The sequence below is a fragment of the Dipodomys spectabilis genome, unplaced genomic scaffold (assembly GCF_019054845.1).
Source record: "Dipodomys spectabilis isolate Male_0828 unplaced genomic scaffold, ASM1905484v1 ptg000363l, whole genome shotgun sequence".
NCBI classification, from domain to species: Eukaryota; Metazoa; Chordata; class Mammalia; order Rodentia; family Heteromyidae; genus Dipodomys; species Dipodomys spectabilis.
In genome coordinates, this window is record NW_024871040.1 from 6297561 (window position 1) to 6320051 (window position 22491).

The following is a 22491-nucleotide window of genomic DNA, read 5'->3' on the forward strand; positions in this document are numbered from 1 at the left end:
CCAAAATAAACACACGCTAACACAAATGTAAGAGTGTGCGTGATGGAGAATCACTGGGGTTTTGCGTTTCTTGGATGTACTGTCTGGCACCCGTTCAAATTCCACATCTTGAGGGGGAGAGGGATGGGGTGGGAGATGGGAAGGGATGGGAAGGGGAAACAAAGGAGGAGGCAGCAATGCTGGATAAAAAAATGTACTCATTATCTTGCCCACGTAATTGTAACCCCTGTGAATGGTATTTTCACAATTAAAAAAAAGACATCGAATTCCACATCTTGGTTGAACATGGTCCCCACACCCCCAGTGACCAGCTTGGATCCCTGCACCTCACCTTGGAACACAGTGTCCTTCGGTAGTGGACATACGCTGCCAAGGTTTTCCTGGCTTTATCCGCACGGGCCACAGCATTCTCTCTCCAGCGATGCAACACCCACCTGCAAGGCAGGGGAGCCCGGGAGAAGGGACGGTGCCTCAGAGCACGCGTTCACCCGCTACACTCAACAAAGCATGCTTAGTACCCGCTGTGGGGAATCCCACGTGAGCACCCGGGACTCAGTAGTACCCACGACCAAGAAAGAGCCTCCCCCCCAGTTTACGTGCTACAGGGACACACACTGTTGCTCCAGGCAGTGACAGCACAGTGATCACAGTGTGATAAGGAGACGGGAAGCGGTTCTTCCCCTGCTGCCTGAAGGACTGGACGATGCCTTAGGGGACAGCAGAAGAGGATGAAGGTGTCTAAAGTCCTCAGGGCACATGGGAGGCTGAGAATAACCGGTGCTGAAGGGAAAGAAAGGAACGAGCCTCCTGGGAAGGAGCAGCCTGGAACCTGACTTAGCAGGAAGCGAAGGGTGGGCTCGGGTGCCCTTTCAGAGTGAGCGATGTGGATGGATGGCCCCACAGCGCCAGCCTCCTGAGCAGCTTAGAAAAAAAAGCACCCCGCGGAGGACAGAGCCCGCAGCCCCTGGCTCTGGGCGCCTCTGACGCTAAGGAGACTCACCGCAGCAGCCGCCTCCTGTGCTGGCTCTCCCTGGCGGCCGCCTCCTGCAGCACACGCCGCAGCCTGCCCTGGTACTCCTGTGGGAGGACGAGACACACGGGAAGCTGGGCCTAGGCCACACTCTCTCCTGCTGCAGGGTGGGCTCAAATGTGTGCACAGAGGCCCACAGCGCTCACAAAGGTTAGGGAGAGGCCTGAGCCCCTATTCCAAGGCCAGCACTTTCCCACGAGGCCCTCACCTAAGAGGTCAGCTCCTGGCCATGGAGTCACTTTTTCTGAAGGTTGGCACATTTTTATTTTGCCCAGGAAGGATCCGTGGACCTGCGGCTGTCTGGTCCCTGTTCTGCTCAAGGCTTACTGACTTGCTCTGGAGAGGGACTGGAAGAACAAGGAGACAGCCATCTCCAGAAACTTCCCTGCCCCCGTAGCAGGGGGACCTGGAGGGAGGGGCAGCACTTACCGGCCACTGCTGCAGTGCCCTGTGCAGCGTGGCGTGCTGGCCATGCAGGTCTGCTCGCATCAGCTGCAGCTGCACACTGCAGATCCAGGACAGAGCGGTCAGCAGGGGCTGAGGGACTGTGCGTGTGTGTGTGTGCGCGCGTGTGCAAGGGGCTCCACTTGACAGTTGATTTTTTTCCTTTGGTGTTGGGTCTATGGGTTTGAGCTGAGGGCCTGAGCACTGTCCTTGAGTTTATTTGCACTAGGCTAGCACTCTACCACTTGAGCCACAACTCTACTTCTGGCTTTTTTGGTAGTTTTTTTTTTTGTTTTCCGGTCATGGGGCTTGAACTCTGGGCCTGAACACTGTCCCTCAGCTCTTCAGCTCAAGGCGAGGACTCTACCACTTGAGCCACAGCGCCACTTCCAGTTTTCTGAGTGGTTTATTGGAGATAAGAGTCTCACAGACTTTCCTGCCCAGGCTGGCTTTGAACCGTGATCCTCAAATCTCAGCCTCCTGAGTAGCTAGGATGACAGGTGTGAGCCACCGGCACCTGGTGGTATTTTTTTTTTTTAATACTGTAAGAGGGGCTACAGTGACGTGAGTGGGGTAATGAGCACATTCCCTATCGAGCTTGTTACTTCCTCACTTTGTTTTTCTCCTACCATCCCTTCTCTCCCCTTTTTTGGTAGGTTTAGTGGAGAAAAAGAATCTCACAGACTGTTTTGCCCGCACTGGCTTCAAACTATGATCCTCAGATCTCAGCCTCCTGAGTAGCTAGGATTACAGACGTGAGTTACGGAGCCCAGCTCCATTTGACGTGACGTGAGCTCAGGTAAAGTAAGGAGCCTCCTTGAACTTGTTGGGTCATCTACAAATACGCACTGCAAGAATCACTAACAAGGGCCTGCCTTGTAGTAAGTGCTTGATCAGTGTTGGCTTCCACACTTTCTGCCCTTGACAGGAAGGTTCCTGTACAGGCTCAGGTCAGGATTTTTACATTCAGAAAAGTCAAATAAGCACAGCCTAGCACCTAAAATCTCAAGGAGTCTTGCATCGTCTCCCAATGGGACGTGACACATCCTCTCTCCCGAGGCAGGTGGCTCCGGGTCACCATACTGCCAAGGAGCCCATCTGTCTGCTCTGAGTCATGCCAACAGCACAGCTCCACCTATCACAAGCCACGCTTGGGTGGCACCTTACCTCCTTCCACTTGCTCCAGGCCCAATGCAGGAGTCGCACCGAGTGGAACTGTGTGGCACATACCCTGCCCATCCTCCTGCGGGGAGACAGACGGAGCTCAGCGCAGAGCTGGGACCAGCAGGGGCCTCTTAGCAGGCCTGGCCCCTAGCTAGTATCTAAGTTTTGGGAGGAATCCAGGCCCTCCCTGCAGGGCTGCCAAAGGATTTGAGTTTTCTCCCAGAAAAGTGCACCTACACAGTTACAAGAGGCACCAATGTTTAGGCATGATGCGTAGGCCTGCTGAAGCCCACTGAGGAAGGGCAGCCAGGGAGAGAGGGAGTGAGATTCTCGGAGCACACAGGGGATATGGGGGCAGTAACACCATCTTTATAGTGGACACACGGGCTTGTCTGACCTGCACTCTACAGCTATGTGGTCTGCTAAAAAACTCACACAGCACGTGGCCAGCTACACTGATTCATCAGTCTAGTCCCAGTCCCTGAGCATGGTGATTTTAAAAGGACCCCAATAAGAGGAGGTAGATGATGGTCAGGAGCTCAATCCACAGAGCACTCTGTCCTAGCTGGGATCCTGAGACTGGGACCCCAAGATATGGGCCTGGCTCCACTTAGACTAAGTCAGGTTCCACTTCTGGGACTGACAGTCAGTCTAGGTAGACACGGACCTCGGATGGGCACAGTGCTGCTGTGCACAAAGCTGGCATGACCTGGGAGGGACTTCCGAGGCAGAATTTGACTCACTCTGTCCTGAGCCCTCGGGCTCTCTCCCTCCAGACCCAGAAAGCCTTCCTGAGCTGCCCCTGCTGGTAGTGGGCACAGGCTACTGCCTGCCTCTCCCGCTCCTGGTGATGTGCCGCTGCCTGTCGGTGCCACATGGACCAGGCCCTGCGCAGAAGCTGCTGCTCTGCCTGAAGGATGGCCTGAGGCGGGTCAGGAGAGAGAACAAAGTCAAGCAGAGAAGGGATACAGAAGCCAGGGAAGAATCTTACAGGCCAAAGAAATACAGGCTGAACCAGATGCCAGTGGCTCACGCCTGTAATCCTAGTTACTCAGGAAGCTGAGATCTGACGATCACGCTTCAAAGCAAGCCTGGGGAAGGAAAGTCTATGAGACTCTTATCTCCAATTAGCCACCAGAAAACAGGAAGTTGTGCTGTGTCTTAAGTGGTAGAGCCCTGGCCTTAAGCGGAAGAGCTCAGGGAAAGTGTCCAGGCCCCCAGCTGAGAGCCCAGAGTTCAAGCCCCACAACCAACCAACAAAAGGAAAGAAAGAAAGGAAGGAAGAAAGAAAGAAAGAAAGAAAGAAAGAGAGAGGGGGAAAGGAAGGAAGGAAGGGAGAAAGAGAAATACAGGTTGAGGAGGTACGTGGGTCAGAGGCTGCCTGTGAACTGCACAGGATGGGCCTTAAGCGGAAGAGCTCAGGGAAAGTGTCTAGGCCCCCAGCTGAGAGCCCAGAGTTCAAGCCCCACAACCAACCAACAAAAGGAAAGAAAGAAAGAAAGAAAGAGAGGGGGGGGAGGAAGGAAGGAAAGGAGAAAGAGAAATACAGGCTGAGGAGGTACGTGGGTCAGAGGCTGCCTGTGAACTGCACAGGATGGGCTTGGTTGGTGTCTGGGTCCTGTTCCTGGCTCCTGAGTCAGAGGCGGGAGCCCTGAAGTCTGGTCTGGCTTCTGGGCAACTTTCTCAGGGGACACAGTGAGAGCAAAGGATGAAAACATGACTACCCCTGTCCTCGGAGATAGCTACATACCATTCTCTCTGCCAAACGGTTTTCTCGATGCTCAGACATCTTCTGCCACCAGAGAGCAAACACTTGCTTCTCTAATGTTTCTCTAAAGACAAAGAAACAACAACAAAATGAATATAAGAAAAGCACTTAAAAGTAAAACAGCCCAACAGGGCGCCAGTGGCTCACACCTATAATCCCAGCTACTCAGGAGGCTGAGATCGGAGGATCACAGTTTGAAGCCAGCCCGGGCAGAAAAATCCCAGTATGACTCTTATCTACAATCAACCACTCAGAAACCAGAAGTGGTGTTATAGCTCAAAGTAACAGAATACTAGTCTTGAGCAAAAGAACTCAGAGACAGCACCCAAGCCCTGAGTTCAAGTCCCATGACCCACAAAAGTACAACAGGCCAGGTGCTGGTGGTTCACACCTATAATCCTAGTTACTCAGGAGGCTGAGGTGAGGACTGTGGTTCAAAGCCAACCCTGGGCAGGAAAATCCATGAGACTCTTAACTCCACTTAACTACCAGAAAACTGGAAGTGGAACTATGGCTCAAAGTGGTAGAGCACTAGCCTTGAGCAAAAGAGCTCATGGACAGTGCCAACCCCACAACCAACAAATCAACACATGGCAATCCATGGGGGGAGGGGCGTGTGGGAGAGGCACACACCCAAGCTGACTGAACCCATCTGAGGTGCTCACACAACCCATTATTTCAAAACTAGTAGATAAGGGCTGGGAAGGTGGCTCAGTGGTAGAGCACTTGCCTTGCATGCATGAGGCCCTGGGTTCAATTCCTCAGCACCACATAAGCAGAAAAAGCCAGAAGTGGTGCTGTAGCTCAAGTGATAGAGCACTAGCCTTGAGCTGAAGAGCTGAAGGACAGCGCCCAGCTCAGAGTTCAGACACCACGACCGGACCCCCCCAAAAAAAAAGATTGTGAAAAGGCAACTATGTACTCTCTTACCACTTCTACTTAAAGCTGCATTGGAAGCCCTAGCCTGTGAAATAAGAACTAAAGCAAAAATGGAATACAGATTGGAAAGAGAAAGCAAAGCTATGCTTATTTGTATAAAACTTGATTGTTTAGGCTTGAACTCAGGGCCTGGGCACTGTCTCTGACCCTCTTTGTGCTCAAGGGTAGTGCTTTACCATTTGAGCTTACAGCATCACTTCCAACTAGCTTTCTCTTGCTTGCTCTCTCTCTTTCTGTCAGTCTTGGGGCTTGAACTCAGGGCCTAGAGCTCTTTTGCTCAAAGCTAGAGCTCTACCACTTGGAGCCACAGTGCTAGTTCCAATATTCTGGTGGTTAACTGGGGATAAGAGTCTCCTGGACTTTCCTGCCCCAGCTGGCTTTGAACTGTGATTCTCAGATCTCAGCCCCCTAAGTAGCTAGGATTACAGGCATGAGCCACTGGTGCCTGGCTTGTTTAGGCAATTTTTATTTTGTTTTGTTTTGGTTTTTTTTTTTTGGGTCCGATCATGTCCCTCAGCTCTTCAGCTCAAGGCTAGCGCTATACCACTTGAGCCATAGTGCCACTTCTGGCTTTTTTTTTTTCCGCTTATGTGGCGCTGAGAAATCAAACCCAGGGCCTCATGCATGTAACGCAAGCGCTCTACCACTGAGCCACCTTCCCAGCCCTAGGCAATTTTTTTTTTTTTTTTTTTTTTTTGGGTCCCGTCATGGGGCCTGAACTCTGGGCCTGGGCGCTGTCCCTCAGCTCTTCAGCTCAAGGCTAGCGCTCTACCACTTGAGCCACAGCGCCACTTCCGGCTTTTTTTCTTTTTGCTTATGTGGTGCTGAGGAATTGAACCCAGGCCCTCAGGCATGCAAGGCAAGCGCTCTACCACTGAGCTACCTTCCCAGCCCCCCTAGGCAATTTTTAAAAAAGAAACACGTGTCAGAATGTGATGGCTTGTGTCTGTAATCCTAAAAAGTGGCAGAAATCAGGGGGATCATGGTTAGAGGGCAGTCAAGACTGAAGAGTTAGTGAGACTCCCATTTTATGCTGGGAAGGTGGCTCAGTGGTAGAGCGCTTGCCTTGCATGCATGAGGCCCTGGGTTCGATTCCTCAGCACCACATAAGCAAAAAGAAAAAAAGCCGGAAGTGGCGCTGTGGCTCAAGTGGTAGAGTGCTAGCCTTGAGCTGAAGAGCTGAGGGACAGCGCCCAGGCCCAGAGTTCAGGCTCATGACCAGACCTCCCCCCCCCCCCCCAAAAAAAATAAGACTCACATTTTAATCAATAAGCCAGGCATATCTATATTGCCATTATATAGGAGGCCACAGTAGGATGATCAATGGCTGAGGCCAGACCCAGGAAAAAAATATGAAACCCCACCTGAGAAATAACTAAAACAAAAAAGGCCTCGACATGACTCAAGTGGTAGAGTTTCTGCCTAGGAAGTATGAGGAACTGAAATGAGACTCCAGTTTAAAAAATAAAAAAGGAAGGAAAAAAATACTAAACTTAATTTAGAAAGGTCATGGAATAGCCAGGCACTGGTGGCTCATGTCTACAATCCATGCTACTCAGAAGGCTGAGAACTGAGGATCACAGTTTGAAGCTAGGGCAGAAAAGTCCGTGAGACTTATCTCCAATAAGCTACTTAGGAAAAGCCAGAAGTGGCACTGTAGCTCAAGTGGTTAGTTAGAACTCTTGAGTACAAAGAGTTCAGGGGCAGTGCCCAGGCCCTGAGTTCAGCACCAGGACTAGCTAAAAAGTTTTTTAAAAAGCCGGGCACCGGTGGCTCACACCCGACGCCTATAATCCTAGCTACTCAGGAGGCTGAGATCTGAGGATCGAGGTTCAAAGCCAGCCCAGGCAGGAAAGTCCGTGTGTGGCGCTGTGGCTCAAGTGGTAGAATGCTAGCCTTAAGCACAGAAAAAAGTCATGGAATACTATCAATTTCTATATAGTAGTAGCAAACAACTGAAAAACAAATTTTCAATTCCATTTAAAGTAATATCAGACATTAAAAGGATATTAGAAAGAAAGAAATTTAATAAAATATATGGAAAATATCTAAAATTATTAAATACTGCTGGGAAAAAAATCAAAGAAAACTTAAGTAAAATATATCAATTTTATTTTATTTATGTGTATTCATATATATATGTATGTATGTATGTATGTATGTATGGGTGTGTGCATATATATATATATATATATATTTATATGTATGTATATATATCCTGTTAGACACTGGTGGCTCATGCCTATAATCCTAGCTACTTGAGAGGCTGAGACCTGAGGATTGTGGTTCAACACCAGCCTAGGCAGAAAGTCTATATGACTCTTATCTCCAACTAACTACCAGAAAGTGGAAGTGGAGATGTGGCTCAGTGATAGAGCTCTAGGATTAAGCAAAAAAACTCAAAGACAGTGCACAGGCCCTGAGTCAAGCCCCAAGACTGACCAAAACAACAATTTTTTTTTTTTTTTGTCGGTTGTGGGGCTTGAACTCTGGGCCTGTCCCTGAGCTCTTCAGCTCAAGACTAGTGCTCTACTCTTTCAGAGTGGTTTATTGGAGATAAGAGTCTCACAGACTTTCCTGCCCAGACTGGCTTTGAACCCAATCCTCAGATCTCAGCCTCCTGAGCACGAAGATTACAGGCATGAGCCACCAGTGCCTGGCAAAAACAGAAAAAAAAACGTATCTTAAGCGTATAGAGGGGGGCTGGGAAGGTGGCTCAGTGGTAGAGCGCTTGCCTTGCATGCATGAGGCCCTGGGTTCGATTCCTCAGCACCACATAAGAAAAAAGAAAAAAGCTGGAAGTAGCGCTGTGGCTCAAGTGGTAGAGCGCTAACTTTGAGCTGAAGAGCTGAGGGACAGCACCCAGGCCCAGAATTCAGGCCCCCACAACCTACCAGAAAAAAAAAAAAAGTATATAAGACTAGAGTTACTAAATGTTAAACTATGAATATTTACTTACCAAGAGAATCACAAATCAAACCAATTCTGAAGACTAGAGGGATTATTAATATTTTGCACTAAGCATTTGGACTTTATCACTTAGTTTCTATGCGGACCTATGACAAGGACTATTATTATCAAATTATCTGCTTATATTTGGGAAGACGGAGGCTCGGAGGGATTGGTTTTCCCTGGGTCACGAAGCTGGCCAGTGCCAGAACAAAGGTCTGAATACAATTCTTTGTGAGCTTGCAAGATAGACTCACTGTACTCCCTCATGAACCAGGAAGGTGAGAACGTGAAAAACTAAGTCACCTAAAAAGTCCAACCCACCAAGGCAGGCCAAAATCAAGGTCGGGTTTCATCATACTTCAAGCCCGGTCTCCTGTCCGCTCCCTGTCTGCAATTTGCCCTTGCAGCCTTTAAACACCCAAGCCTGCTTCCCCAGCAGAAAGCCTTTTGGAGGTTCCTCTTGTTTGTAGAGAAAATAACAGAGTATGTGCATGTCTTAAGTACTGAAGTCATTTCTGGATTAGATCTTGTACAAGGTTCCTTGTACAAGACCTTGTACAAGAACAGGAACCAGGAAGAGGAAGCTGCTTTCTTCCAGAGAAGGGAGAAATGTTCTCTTAATACTACCCCCAAAAAACATTTCTGTGGACTCTGCGCTCAGGAGTGCTGGAGTTCTGGGTGATCCCTCAAAGCAGCATCTCCACATTCAACATCACATCCCTTTCTCTCTCTTATCATCTCTCCATCATCCACAACTGATACATTGTATGTAATCTTGAAAACCGCCACTTTACTGGCTCCACACATCTGTTCAAGCATCTGGCCCATTTTCTGTCTATAGCATCAGTCTGGATCACCAGTCTGGCTGTCCTCAGCTTTCCACCCTGATCATCTATCTAGTGACTGCCTTACTCCTTTGGCTCACAGGAAACCCCCACCCCATAATGCCATGCTCCCCTGCCATACTCAGCACTGGCTCTGAGATATTAGAAGAAATTGTGGCATGGATCAGTTTTCAAGTTCTCTTTTAGTCCTCTTTATGCATGTGTGGGGTATTGGGATTTGAACTCAGAGCCTCTTGCTTGCTAGGCAGGTGCCCTACCACTAAGACATGCCTCCAGGCCTGGAATTTTCAGTATTTTCTTTGTTTGAAGTCAATAAATTTTTATTTAATCATTTTCACATATTGTGATTCCCATCAAGGTATCAAGATTTCTCTTGATGGGCTGGGAAGGTGGCTCAGTGGTAGAGCGCTTGCCTTGCATGCCTGAGGCCCTGAGTTCGATTCCTCAGCACCACATAAGTAAGAAGAAAAAAGCCAGAAGTGGCACTGTGGCTCAAGTGGTAGAGCGCTAGCCTTGAACTGAAGAGCTGAGGAACAGCGCCCAGGCCCAGAGTTCAGGCCCCACAACCGGACCCCCAAAAAAAGAAAAAATATATATATATTTCTCTTGAAATCTAAGATAGCCCTTTTTGAAAGAAACAATCCAAGTCACACCACTGCTCAGGAGGATGAGATCTAAGATCAATTGCTATGTCCAACTGACCAACAAAAAGCTGGAACTCACATAGCAGAGCACCAGGTCCAGAGTTCAATCTCTAATGCCAGCAAGCACACACACAACAGAACTGATTGCCCTGTCACAAACCTTTTATAAGAGCTTTTCTTATCACGATTATAGAAATACTGATGACAACTTCAAAATCCCACAGCTAAGGTTTTTGAAATGTCATTCTTCAAGCAAATTATTTTGGGATCCTAGAAAGATGAATTATAGAAAGCTCCTGTAATGAATAAAATTACAGATTTTATTCATTACTATTAATACTGATGGAACACATCTCCCTCATTGTATATTTTGACCCATGGGCTTAAAACGTTACAGCTCTCATTGTCACCACTGCAATACATTTACTGTGATGAAAACGCAACCTGTGTCTCAATTCAGCCCCACGGACAATTCTGGACCCTGGTCAACACTGTCAATGCTTTCTTATACACAGTGTATCTTCTTACCAGAATGTAAAACTCCTAGAGAGTCATTGGAAAAATATTCCCCATCATCAAGTAGAAAGCACGTGGACTTTGGAATGGAGAATTGAGTGTAAAATCTGGTTCTGCCACGTACTTGACTGAATTAGCATGGGTAGGTCACTTATCATTTTGCACCTGTTCTCAGGACTGCTGAGAGGAGGAAACTATTAGTGAAGATAAGGTGAAAGGAGCTTTTATGTATGCTCACTTCCTTCTACCATATAATGCCACCATAAGGGCTGATCACAGTTATGGGTTCAAAATTTCTTCACTGCGTTCCACTGACATGTAGTGGGGACCTGCGCTGAGCAAGACCTTTTTAATTTTGTTGATGACTATAGTTTCAACACTATAAAAATCCAGTCTTAAAAAAAAAAAAGACAAAACAGGTCTTGTAGCACAGAAATTGTTGCTGGGAAATCACACTCAAGAATGTCTGCCAGTGTGATGCATAGTCCCCCACCCCCGGCTCTCCTCCAGAATGCTAATGGATGGCCTCATGGAGCTATCAGCAGCATGAAATGAGGACAGGGGCATGGCTCACAGGCTATTTTGAAAATACTTACAGTAAGGATGGACAACACTTTTCTCAGGAGTACCGGCTGTCCTTTCCCATTAGATGAAATCAATAAGCCCACATTATTGAGAACCCAGGAAGAAACAGCGTCAGGGACCGGGGGAGGGAGAGGCAAAGTCACCAGGTTGTATGCTTGGCAGAGTTAAGATTGGAAATGTGTGGTCTTGTGGAGATGGGAGCCGCCCAGCTCACCTGTGGAAACGGACAGCTCTTGCATTGAGGATATAATCCTGCTGGTGCCGTCGCCAAAGTCTGTGCCAAGTGTGGAATGCAGTGGGCATGGCTCTCTGCTGGAAATGACGGTCTGCTCTGGCCTTCAGGAGCTAAAGTAAAATAATAAATAGCCTTTCATGCTTTGTTTTTCTTTCAAATGAACTTTCAGAGTCTGTACGTGTGTGTGTACGAGTGCGTGTGCACACGCGCACATCAGTACTAGGGCTTGAAATTAGGACTTCATGCTTTCTTGTCTTTTTCCCTCAAGCCTAGCCCTCTACGATTTGAGCATGCCTAGGCTTGGCTTCAAACCATGATCCTCAGACCTCAGCCTCCTCAGCAGCTAGGATTACAGGCATGAACCACTGTTGCCTTGCAAGAGCCATAGTCTTAAGGGAAGACTGCTTCCTACACATGAAAAGTGGAGGAGAAACTCTGAAAATACTGTATGTGGTTTTGGCCAACATGCTAGATGAAAAATGAAACATGGTAGATAAAAATTACTTCAATTAGCCGGGCGCTGGTGTCTCACGCCTGTAATCCTAGCTACTCATGAGGCTGAGATCTGAGGATTGCGGTTCAAAGCCAGCCCAGGCAGGAGAGACCATGAGACTCCTATCTCCAATAAAACACCAAAAAACCAGAAGTGGCACTGTAGCTCAAGTGGTAGAGCACTTGCCTTGAGCTGAAGAACTGAGGGACCGCCGAGGCCCAGAGTTCAAGCCCCATGACCGACAAAAAAAAAAAAAAATTATTTCAATTACATATGGTCTTAGCACATTTTCCTATGTATTTAGATAAATATTACAGATCCAGTTAGATTAACTATATGTATGTAAAAACTATATCTATGTGTATAGTATATACATATGTGCATATATTTTTTATTGGTTTTTTTTTTTTTGGTTGGTCGTGGGGCTTGAACTCTGAACGTGGGTGCTGTCCCTGCGTTCTTCAGCTCAAGGTGAGTGCTCTACCGCTTGAGCCACAGCACCACTTCCGGTTTTCTAGTGGTTTATGGACTTGGGCTGGGAAGGTGGCTCAGTGGTAAAGCACTTGCCTTGCATGCCAGAGGCCCTGGGTTCGATTCCTCAGCACCACATAAGCAAAAAGAAAAAAAAAAGCCAGAAGTAGCACTGTGGCTCAAGTGGTAGAGCACTAGCTTTAAGCTGAAGAGCTGAGGGACAGAGCCCAGGCCCAGAATTCAGGCCCCACGACTGGACCCAAAAAAAAAAAAAAAAAAGAGTCTCATGGACTTTCCTACCTGGGCTGGCTTTGAACCACGATCCTCAGCTCTCAGCCTCCTGAGTAGCTAGGATTACAGGCGTGAGCCACCAGCGCCCGGCACATATATGCATATATGTATGTAAACATACATGCACCCTCACAAACATATGTATGTATAAATCTTGTTTATTTTGGCCTGAACACATCCATAATCACTGTTGTTTTTTATTATCATCTTCCATATATAGAGTTTTGTACAATTTTAGTTATTCATTTCTATATACAATGCATCTTAATCCGTGTCACCGCTTCCACACTTCCATCCATTGGCTGTTTGATTATCTGTCAGCATTTAACAGTGATATGTATAGGCTTTAAAAAAAAATTTTTTTTTGGGGGGGGGGTAGTACTGGAGTTTGAACTCAGGACCCCATGCTTGCTAGGCTGGTACTTGAGCCATACCTCTAGATCTTTTTTGCTCCTGCTATTTTTGAAATACAGTAGCACTTTTTTTCTTCCCAGGCTGGCCTAGACCATGATCCTATTTACGTTCCCCATCCTAGCTGAAGTAATAATGTACACCATTATTTTAGTTGAGATGGGATCACACAAACTTTTCTGCCTAGGCAGGCCCAGAAAGACATTGCTCCTGATCTCAACCTCCTGCTGTAACTGAGATGACATGCATGAACCATCATGCTCAGCTATTAGTTGACATGGAGTCTCAAGAACCTTTCTGACAGCAGTATTTAAGACTACAGTATAGCTGCTACGTGCTGTGTTGTCGTTCCCCCTGCTTAAATTGTTTCTTTCTTTCTTTTTTTTTTTTTGTCGGTCATGGGGCTTGAACTCTGGGCCTGGGCTCTGTCCCTCAGCTCTTCAGCTCAAGGTGAGCGCTCTACCACTTGAGCCACAGCACCACTTCCGGTTTTCTAGTGGTTTATTGGAGATAAGAGTTCTGCCTGGGCTGGCTTTGAACCACAATCCTCAGATCTCAGCCGCCTGAGTAGCTAGGATTATAGGTGTGAGCCACCGGCACTCAGCTTTAAGGTTGTTTCTTAACTATAGCTGTCTGCTATACCTCTGTAGCAGCTAGGGATGCTTGGTCTCATATACGTTGTATAAAAAAAAAAAGAAAAAGAAAAAAGAACCTTTCTGGCTGGGTACCAGTGGCTCACACCTGTAATCCTAGCTATGCAGGAGGCTGAGATCTGAGGATCATGGTTCAAACCCAGCCCAGGCAGGAAAGTCTGCGAGACTCTCATCTCCAATAAACCACCAGAAAACTGGAAGTGGCGCTGTGGCTCAAGTGGTAGACTGGTTACCTTGAGCTAAAGAGCTGAGGGACAGCGCCCATGTTCAGAGTTCAAGCCCCACGACCGACCGAAAAAAAAGAAAAGAAAAGAATTTTTCTGTAGACCCAGGGCTGGCCTCAAACTGCAGTTCTCCTAGGTAGCTAGGCAAGATTACAGGTATGAGCCACCTGAAGGACTGGTGTGGTTTTTACATATCAATGGACCATTGGAACAGTGTGGATATGATGAATATATGAATATGTGAGTACATATACTCCCACCGCTCAGAGAAAAGAATATGCCAGATTTACTCAACAAATGTCATCTTAAGATGCAAGCTCATGAATTCTACCACCGAGCTATATCCCAGCCCTCAGAAACCCATAGTAAGTAATATTTTGAACTGTTGTACTCCTGGGCCATCTTCACTTATAGGTAATCTTCAGGTAGTTAGTGAAAGGTCTTTAAAAAGCAACCATCTTGGGCTGGGAATGTGGCTCAGTGGTAGAGCACTTGCCTAGCATGCATGAAGCCTTGGGTTCAATTCCTCAGTACGACATAACCAGAAAAAGCCAGAAGTGCGCTGTGGCTCTCAAGTGGTAGAGTGCTAACCTCAAGCAAAAGAAGCTCTGAGACAGTGCCCAGGCTGAGTCCAAGTCCAAGGACTGGCAAATAAACACATACATACATACATACATACATAAAATAAAACCAACCATTTAACATCACTGCTTTCACTATTTCTCAGACCTGTTTTGCCAAGATAAATGAACTTAAAAGAGTCCTTTCAGAAACAATCAAAGGGGCTGGGAAGGTAGCTCAGTGGTAGAGTGCTTGCCTCACATGCATGAAGCCCTGGGTTCGATTCTCCAGCACCACATAAGCAGTAAAGCTGGAAGTGGCGGTATGGCTCAAGTGGTAAAGTGCTAGCCCTGAGCTGAAGAGCTGAGGGACAGCACCCAGGCCCAGAGTTCAGGCCCCACGACCGGCAAGAAAAGAAAAAGAAAAGAAAAGAAACAATCAAAGGGACATAAAAGGATATCCCTAAGGATGACACAAAACCAGCCACACCTTGGGATAGTGCCATCTAAACAATCTCACAGACCAGACGACTCTTGGGAACATTCAGATATGGTGAATCGCAGTGCACTCACTCATTTGTGTGTTCATGCATCCAAATGAGTCAGCAATGCCTTTGCCAAACAGAGCTTGGGTAAAGGAGAAGAGACAGGCTGTACCCTGAAGGAGCTCACGGGCTGGGGGGAAAGAGGCCAGCAGGCAACTACACGATGATGCACTGATAAACTACACCATCGAAGTGGCTGGGGTGGAGGAGGAGGAAGGAGCACTCAAGTCAGCAGGGTAGTGAGCCAAAGAGAACTGCAGGTACAGTAATGGGCAGAACACACACAGAATGTTCAGGAATGACTGGCACCTACCTAGCCAGAATGCAGATGAGAAGGGAAGAGTAGTAGCAGGAAGGAGGGGTACAGAAAGACTAGCTCTTGGAGGAGTCTTTGTGCCTTGCTAAAAATTTGTGTTCTATGGAGGGTGTTGGTAGCTCATGCCTGTAATCCCAGCTACTCATGAGGCTGAGATTGGAGGACTAAGGTTCAAAGTTAGCCTGAGGGGCTAGGAATGTCGCTTAGTGGTGAAGTGCTTGCCTAGCATGCACAAAGCCCTGGGTTCAATTCCTCAGCACCATATAAACAGAAAAAGCTGGCAGTGGCACCATGGCTCAAGTGGTAGAATGCTAGCCTTGAGCAAAAAGAAGCTCAGGGATGGTACTCAGGCCCTGAGTTTAAGCCCAGGACTGGCAAAAAAAAAAAAAAAAAAAGCTAGCCGTCAGATTCTGGCAGCAGATGGAGGTAGCAAGAGCAGCACTAATATAACCAGGGGAGTTTGGCTGATGTCTTCTCTGACTGTCAGGGATGGCCAGAATGGCACTTCCCATGTTGACATTATGAACTGAACAAGCTCCCTCTGAGTCTGAATGTGGCTTTGAAATCCTTCAGACAGCTACTCCAACCATTAGAACCAGCATGCAAGATCACTTATCTGCCACCCTGGTGCTGACTTGTAAGGCAATGAGGGCAGGGATTCTCTTTACTTTGTATCATACTTGCAACCTCAGTGCTTAGGCATAGTAGTTGTGTGCAGAGATTGTGCAGTAAGTCTTTTTGGGTGTGTGCACTGGTCCTAGGGTTTGAACTCAAGGCCTAAGTTCTTTTTTTTTTTTTGGGGGGGGGTCCGGTCATGGCGCCTGAACTCTGGGCCTGAGTGCTATCCCTCAGCTCTTCAGCTCAAGGCTAGTGCTCTACCACTTGAGCCACAGCTCCACCTCCGGCTTTTTTCTTTTTGCTTATGTGGTGCTGGGGAATCGAACCCAGGGCCTCATGCATGCAAGGCAAGCACTCTACCACTGAGCCACCTTCCCAGCCCTCAGGGCCTAAGTTCTGTCCTTAGCTTTACTCCTCACGGCTGGCATTGGGCCACGTGAGGCACAGCTCTACTCCCAGCTTTTTGGTGATCAATCGGAGATATGTCTCACAGACTTTTCTTGCCCAACCTGGATTCAAACCAGTTAGGATTATATGCATGAGCCACAGGTGCCCAGCTCAGTAAGTATTCATCAATCTATCTTTACTCACTTGCCATCCTGACCCCACCTCCTCCACCTACTGGAGCATCTGTTTCATATTAGGCAGCCCTGGGATACAACACTCATACTCTTCACCTCTCCACATCTGGAGATCCCACTGAGTGAGGGGCTGGTGAGTTCATATCATAATCTAGTGTGAATGAAGACGTGCATGGCTGGCAGGAGCTAGCTCACTACATTTTCCTAGCAGATAAAGAGATGGAGTTGAGCAGATGTTCTGACTAGCAGGGACTGAAGGAAATTATCTCAGAGCCTTTCATAGCATCCTCTCCTCCAAATCAGAACAATAAGATCTCATGGCAGAGTCCTAAGAAATCTTTGCAAAGCCATCAGGCTGAGTGTAAGTGTAAGGCTAGATGCTGTCTGCTGTGACACACTCCTTACCCGTTTGTATCTTCTCTTCTGAACATACTGGAGCCACAATTGGATACACTTGCGCAGCAATGTCACCCTGGAATAAAACACAGAACAGCTAGGTACTGCTTATCAGCACCTTCAGGTTTCTGGTTTTAAAAATTCTGTTTTTGTTTTTTTTTGTCTATTGTGGGGCTTGAACAATGGGCCTGGGTGTTGTCCCTGAGCTCTTCCGCTCAAGGCAGCCCTCTACCACTTGAGCCACAGTGCCACTTGCAGTTTTCTGTTGGTTAATTGGAGACAAGACTCTCAGGATCTTTCCTGCCCAGGCTTTGAACTGCGATCCTCATATCTCAGCCTCCTGAGTAGCTAGGATCACAGGTGTGAGCCACCGGCACCCGAAATTTCTGTTTTGTTTCTAAGGCAGGAAAATTTAGACATGGTTACCTCTTGAGAGTTAGAGGCACCCATGGGCTTATTAGTTTCATTCTAAGAACAAAAAAAACAAATACCTAACATTTTTTTGGCTTTTTTTTTTTTTGGTTTTGTTTTTTTGTCAGTCGTGGAGTCTAAACTCTGGGCCTGGGCGCTGTCCCTCAGCTCTTCAGCTCCAGGCTAGTGCTCTACCATTTGAGCCACAGCACTACTTCTGGCTTTTTCTGCTTATGTGGTGCTGTAAAATCGAACTCAGGGTCTAATGTATGCAAGGCAAGCATTCTACCACTGAGCTACATTCCCAGCCCTCTAACGTGCTTTTGACTCATGCTTGCTTTAAAATTTTGATAACTCTGGTTTTATTTTCGTTTATTTTTAATACTGGAATTCAAGCACAGGGCCTCACACATACTAAGAAAGTGATATCCCACTGAGCTATATCCCCAGTCCTTGATAATTTCCTTATAGGCTTCATTAGAGCAGCAAGTATACTACCTCTAGAATTTAGAAAATATGTATAAAAGTCACTATATTCTAACTATCTGGATTTTCTTGTTTCAGAGGTACTGCAGTTTCAATTCAAACCCTCATGCTTGCCAAGGCAGGAGCTTTACCACTTGAGCCATGGCTCCCAGTTCCTTTTTGAGTCTGCCACTCACTCATGCCTGGGTAACTGAAGACCCAAAGTCAGAATCACACAGTGTCTCTGGAGAGGCAGAGCCCAGTCTTACCTGTAGTGGCCTCGGGCTGCATGCGATAAAGGGAGCTGCTCTCGCTCCTTCCTCTCCTCAATCTGAGACTGCCAGAGGTTCCAGAACCTGCGCAGCAGCTAAAGTCAGACAGGGAGAAAATGGAGGTGTATTAGGTAAAAAGTGAAATAATTGCTTTTGCTCATAACCTGCTGATTAACTGTTGACTCCCAGACTGTGAGCACTCCCCCTGCACTCCCGCCCCGCAAAGCAGGTATTACCTCAGTGTAGAACATCCAACACCCAAAATAATCATGGCTACCTAGGGAGGAGGTATTGTCTGGCCCAGGGTCAAAGGCAAAGAGAAAGTTCTTCTAGTTTCTGGGATGAAAAAGCTAACCCTAACCTGGGCTTCATGGAAGACAATGATGTTTTAGAAAGTAAAACTAACCTTAGCACCTATTCCAAACTGTGAAATAGTTTTGCCAAAATATTTCACTTCAATCTCTAATCAAGCCCTTCAACTTCTATTTTACAGGGGCTAAAGAAAAATCAAAAGAACAAAAGAAGCGATAAGACAAACTGAGAATAAAGAATACTGTACAAAATAATAAGCATGTTCTTCAAAAAATAAAAAAGCTGGTGATATCATTTTAAAGAAAAACTATACATTATGCTAAATAAGCTAATCACAAAAGGATAAATACTGAAAATTTAATTTATGAGGTCTCTAGAGGAGCCACATTCATAAAGACAGACAGACAGTAGACTGATGGTTGTCATGGCTGGGGGAAGATCAATGGGGAGTTAGTTTTTAATAGATACAGCTGCAGTTTGCAAGATGCAAAGTTCTAGACACAGTGAGTGGTAATAATGAACAACACAGATGTGTGTAATGCTATTTCACAATGGTTAAAATGATAACCTTTATATGTACTTTGCCCACAGTTAAAAATGTATTTAGAAGTAAATCAACACGTACAAAAAGACGTAGTTGCCATGCACTGGTGCCCCCACCTATAATCCTAGCTACTCAGGAGGCTGAGATCTAAGGATCACAGTTTGAAACCAGCCTGGGCAGGGAAGTCCATGAGACTCTTATCTCCAATAAACTACGCAGAAAAAGCTAGAAGTAGCATTGTGGTTCAAGTGGTAGAGCACTAGACTTGAGCCAAAGAAGCTCAAGGACAGTGCCCAAGCTGAGTTCAAGTTCAAGCTCCAGAACTGGGATGGACACACACACACACACACACAGCAGCTGGAAAGATATTTTGGGAACAACTGAAAATCTAAATATAGACTGGGTATATGATAATATTAGATCAATATTATTAATTTTGTTAAAGAGATGATAAAGATATTATAGTTAAGAAACTTCTTACTTGGAGTGATGTATGTGGAAATGTTTCAGTACACTATGTAATGATGTTAATAATTTACTTTGAAATGACTAGAGGTGGGTTGGGGAACTGAAGCAGAGGCTAGGTATGGTGGCACATGCCTATAATCTCAGCTACTTGGAGGGTAAAAACAGGATTGTGATTTGAGATTAGCTTGGGAAAAAGTGAGAGACACTATCTGAAAAACAAAGTAAAATAAAACCGATGGGAAAAAAAAAGGATTAACCAGTGCTCTGAAGCAGCAGTTTCTTTATTAGAAGGTATGGATTACTAAAGAAAATAAGCATTAAGATTTTAGAGTCTAGCTGGGTGCTGGTGGCTCATACCTGTAATCCTAGCTACTTAGGAGGCTGAGATCTGAGGATCATGGTTCAAAGCCAACCCAGGCAGGAAAGTCCATAAGACTCTTATCTCTAATTGTGTACCAGAAATCCAAAAGTGGCATTGTGGCTAAAAGTGGTAGAGCATTATTAGTCTTGAGCAAAAGAGCTCAGGGACAGCACTCAGGCCTGAGTTCAAGCTGCATGACAAAAAAAAAAAAAAATATTTTGGAGTCTAAAGTATAAACTAATCTCTGAGCACAGAGATCACAAGAAAATGGCCATCAGCATGGGTCTCTTAATACAGAAGATAACCCTTACCATGACATCGTGCTGTTGGTGAGCAAGATTCCTCCTTATTCGTTGGAGATGGATTCGGGTCACATTGTCTCTTAGAGCTCTGAAGCAAAAATACTACATAAAGAAGAAATTACAGCAATTATAAAGAATCAGAATCTATAGAAATAAGTGTGGACTTGATCAGGGCATGTGGCTCAAATGGAAGAACACTTGTCTAGAAAGCTCAAGGCCTTCAATTCAAACCCCAGCACAGCCAAAAAAAAAAAGTGTGGACAAAGGAAAAGCGGTGCCTCCAATCAAGCATCAGAATGTTCAGGGAGTGTCTACGGCTCAAGGCACTCCATTCCCTTGAATTGCTTTGCTTTGAAATCAAGTTGGGAACTAATACAAGCCAGCCTATGCAGCAGGCACTCAGTAAGATTGGCTGGACCACTCCCTAGTGTCCACATACTGTGCCATGAACACGTCACCTCTGATCCCCATGATCCACACAAGAAAGAATTCTACCAAGGTCAAAAATCAACTTTTACCTAGGAGAGAGTCAAGGATGGGGGAGGGTGAGCACTAGGACTCAGTGGAGATTGCTTGCCTACCATGCACCAGATCTGCTGGGTTCAATCCCCAGAAAAACACACATATGCACCTTTTTGATTATAGTATTTTTTAAAAAACCATATAAGGGGCAGTATATACATGTATATAATTACAAATGCAGATGGCGTGGTCTGTACTGTGGTAAGAACTCAGGGACTCATGTTTGCTATAAATATACCTTTGCTAGAGTAGCCTAGAAGGAAAGTTTGGGAAGTAGCGGGTCTTGGGACAGGAGCAGGACACTCAGGCCTGGCTCCAGCTCCAACAACAATGTTTCACATTGAACCTAGACAAAGCCCATTTGCCCCTCATGGCCCTGAACCTTGGGTTGTAGTTTCTGCCACAAGAGTGAAGATTAGATGGCCTTAGGAGTTTTCACATTATGGAGCTTGAGGCTCTTATAAGTCTTTGATGACTAGCTCAGATAGTCAGGGTAGGAGGCAGCTGCTAGTTGAACAGAAACTGACTGTCCAGATCTTGCCTCAAGCTCGGCATTGTGACTTTGATCTTTGTTACAGACGAGGCTTCTGCCATTCTAATGGGATCCACTATGTAAAAAGATTGCAACACTTAAGGTTCTTTCACAGCTTTAAATATCTATCTCTGATCCTACACCATTGCCTTCTCTCCAAAATACAAATAGGAACACCAATAATGAAAAGAGTGCTTCAAAACTACAGCTCAGAAAATGGCGCTGTAGCTCAAGTGGTAGAGCGCTCATCTTGAGCTGAAGAGCTGAGGGACAGCGCTCAGGCCCAGGGTTCAAGCCCCACAACCGACTAAATAAATAAATAAAAATAAAGATCCAAAATGTCTTCAAGTTAAAAAAAAAAAAAAAAGACTACAGCTTAGCCAGGCACCAGTGGCTCATGCCTGTAATCTTGACTATGCAGGAGGCTGAGATCTGAGAACTGCAGTTCAAAGCCAGCCTGAGCAGGAAAGTCCAAGAGACTCTTATCTCCAATTAACCACCAGAAAACTGGAAGTGGCACTGTGGCTCAAGTGGTAGAGAGCACCAGCCTTGAGCTGAAGAGCTGAGGGTCAGCACCAGGCCCAGAGTTTAAGTGCCACAACCAACCAAAACAAACAAACAAACAAACGGGCTGGGAAGGTGGCTCAGTGGTAGAGGGCTTGCTTTGCATGCCTGAGGCCCTGGGTTCGACTCCTTAGCACCACATAACCAAAAAGAAAAAAGCCCGAAGTGGCACTGTGGCTCAAGTGGTAGAGCGGTAGCCTTGAGCTGAAGAGCTGAGGGACAGCGCCCAGGCCCAGAATTCAGGCCCCACAACCAGACCCCCAAAAAACAAAACAAAACAAAACATAAAACTGCAGTTCAAGCCAGGGACTGGTGGCTCACACCTGTAATCCTAGCTACCCAGGCGGCTGTGGCTAAAGTGATAGAGCACTAGCCTTGAGCAAAAAAGCTCAGAGACAGTACCCAGGTCCCAAGCCTAACAACAAACATGTTTTGTTTTGTTTAAAAAAAAAAAAAAAAAGCCGGGCGCTGGTGGCTCACGCCTGTAATCCTAGCTACTCAGGAGGCTGAGATCTGAGGATCGCGGTTCAAAGCCAGCCCGGGCAAGAAAGACCGTGAGACTCCTATCTCCAATAAACCACCAGAAAACCGGAAGTGGCGCTGTAGCTCAAGTGGTAGAGCGCTCGCCTTGAGCTGAAGAGCTGAGGGACAGCGCCCAGGCCCAGAGTTCAAGCCCCACGACCGACAAAAAAAAAAAAAAGACTGCAGCTCGCTCAGACCTGGGAACCTTCACTCAATCAGTATGAAAGAGTGAGGGTCCCAAGTGGATGACTCCAAGGCCATGGGGTGGGGTCCTAGATTTGGCACTCTTACCAGCAGCCTGTGTTGGTGGTGCTCTTCTGCCACCTTCCGCTGGGAAGCTTCTTCGGCACACAGCAGCATATCTGCCAGGAGCTAAGGCCTCCATTGTCAACAAGGCTCCCAACCCTACAGAGTGCACCTGCTTCCTCTGATCCACCTGAAGTACCACGGCTGTAAGGGGAACAAGGATGATGTCTACCTCTGTCCCTTGGTAACTCCCAGGAAAACAACCGGGAACCATGTGAGTTCCTTATCA

At 46.5% G+C, this 22491-nt stretch overlaps 1 protein-coding gene and 1 non-coding gene across 5 annotated transcripts in view; both read right to left on the bottom strand.

Moving 5' to 3' along the window:
• Positions 1 to 22491, bottom strand: part of Sfi1 (SFI1 centrin binding protein) — a 63065-nt gene that overhangs the window by 7613 nt on the left and 32961 nt on the right. For all 4 annotated transcript variants that reach the window (XM_042666238.1, XM_042666237.1, XM_042666236.1 and 1 more), the window contains exons 11-20: positions 22248 to 22318; positions 19826 to 19918; positions 17827 to 17924; positions 16691 to 16757; positions 11102 to 11232; positions 4389 to 4470; positions 3382 to 3560; positions 2642 to 2717; positions 1001 to 1077; positions 332 to 434 (exon numbers count right to left, since the gene is read on the bottom strand). In XM_042666238.1, coding sequence (XP_042522172.1) covers positions 332 to 434; positions 1001 to 1077; positions 2642 to 2717; positions 3382 to 3560; positions 4389 to 4470; positions 11102 to 11232; positions 16691 to 16757; positions 17827 to 17924; positions 19826 to 19918; positions 22248 to 22318 — 977 coding nt within the window. The remainder of the gene's footprint in view (positions 1 to 331; positions 435 to 1000; positions 1078 to 2641; positions 2718 to 3381; positions 3561 to 4388; positions 4471 to 11101; positions 11233 to 16690; positions 16758 to 17826; positions 17925 to 19825; positions 19919 to 22247; positions 22319 to 22491) is intronic.
• LOC122095999 lies at positions 10173 to 10308 on the bottom strand. The gene has a single exon (XR_006145231.1). It is a non-coding gene; the product is annotated as a small nucleolar RNA SNORA1 (small nucleolar RNA).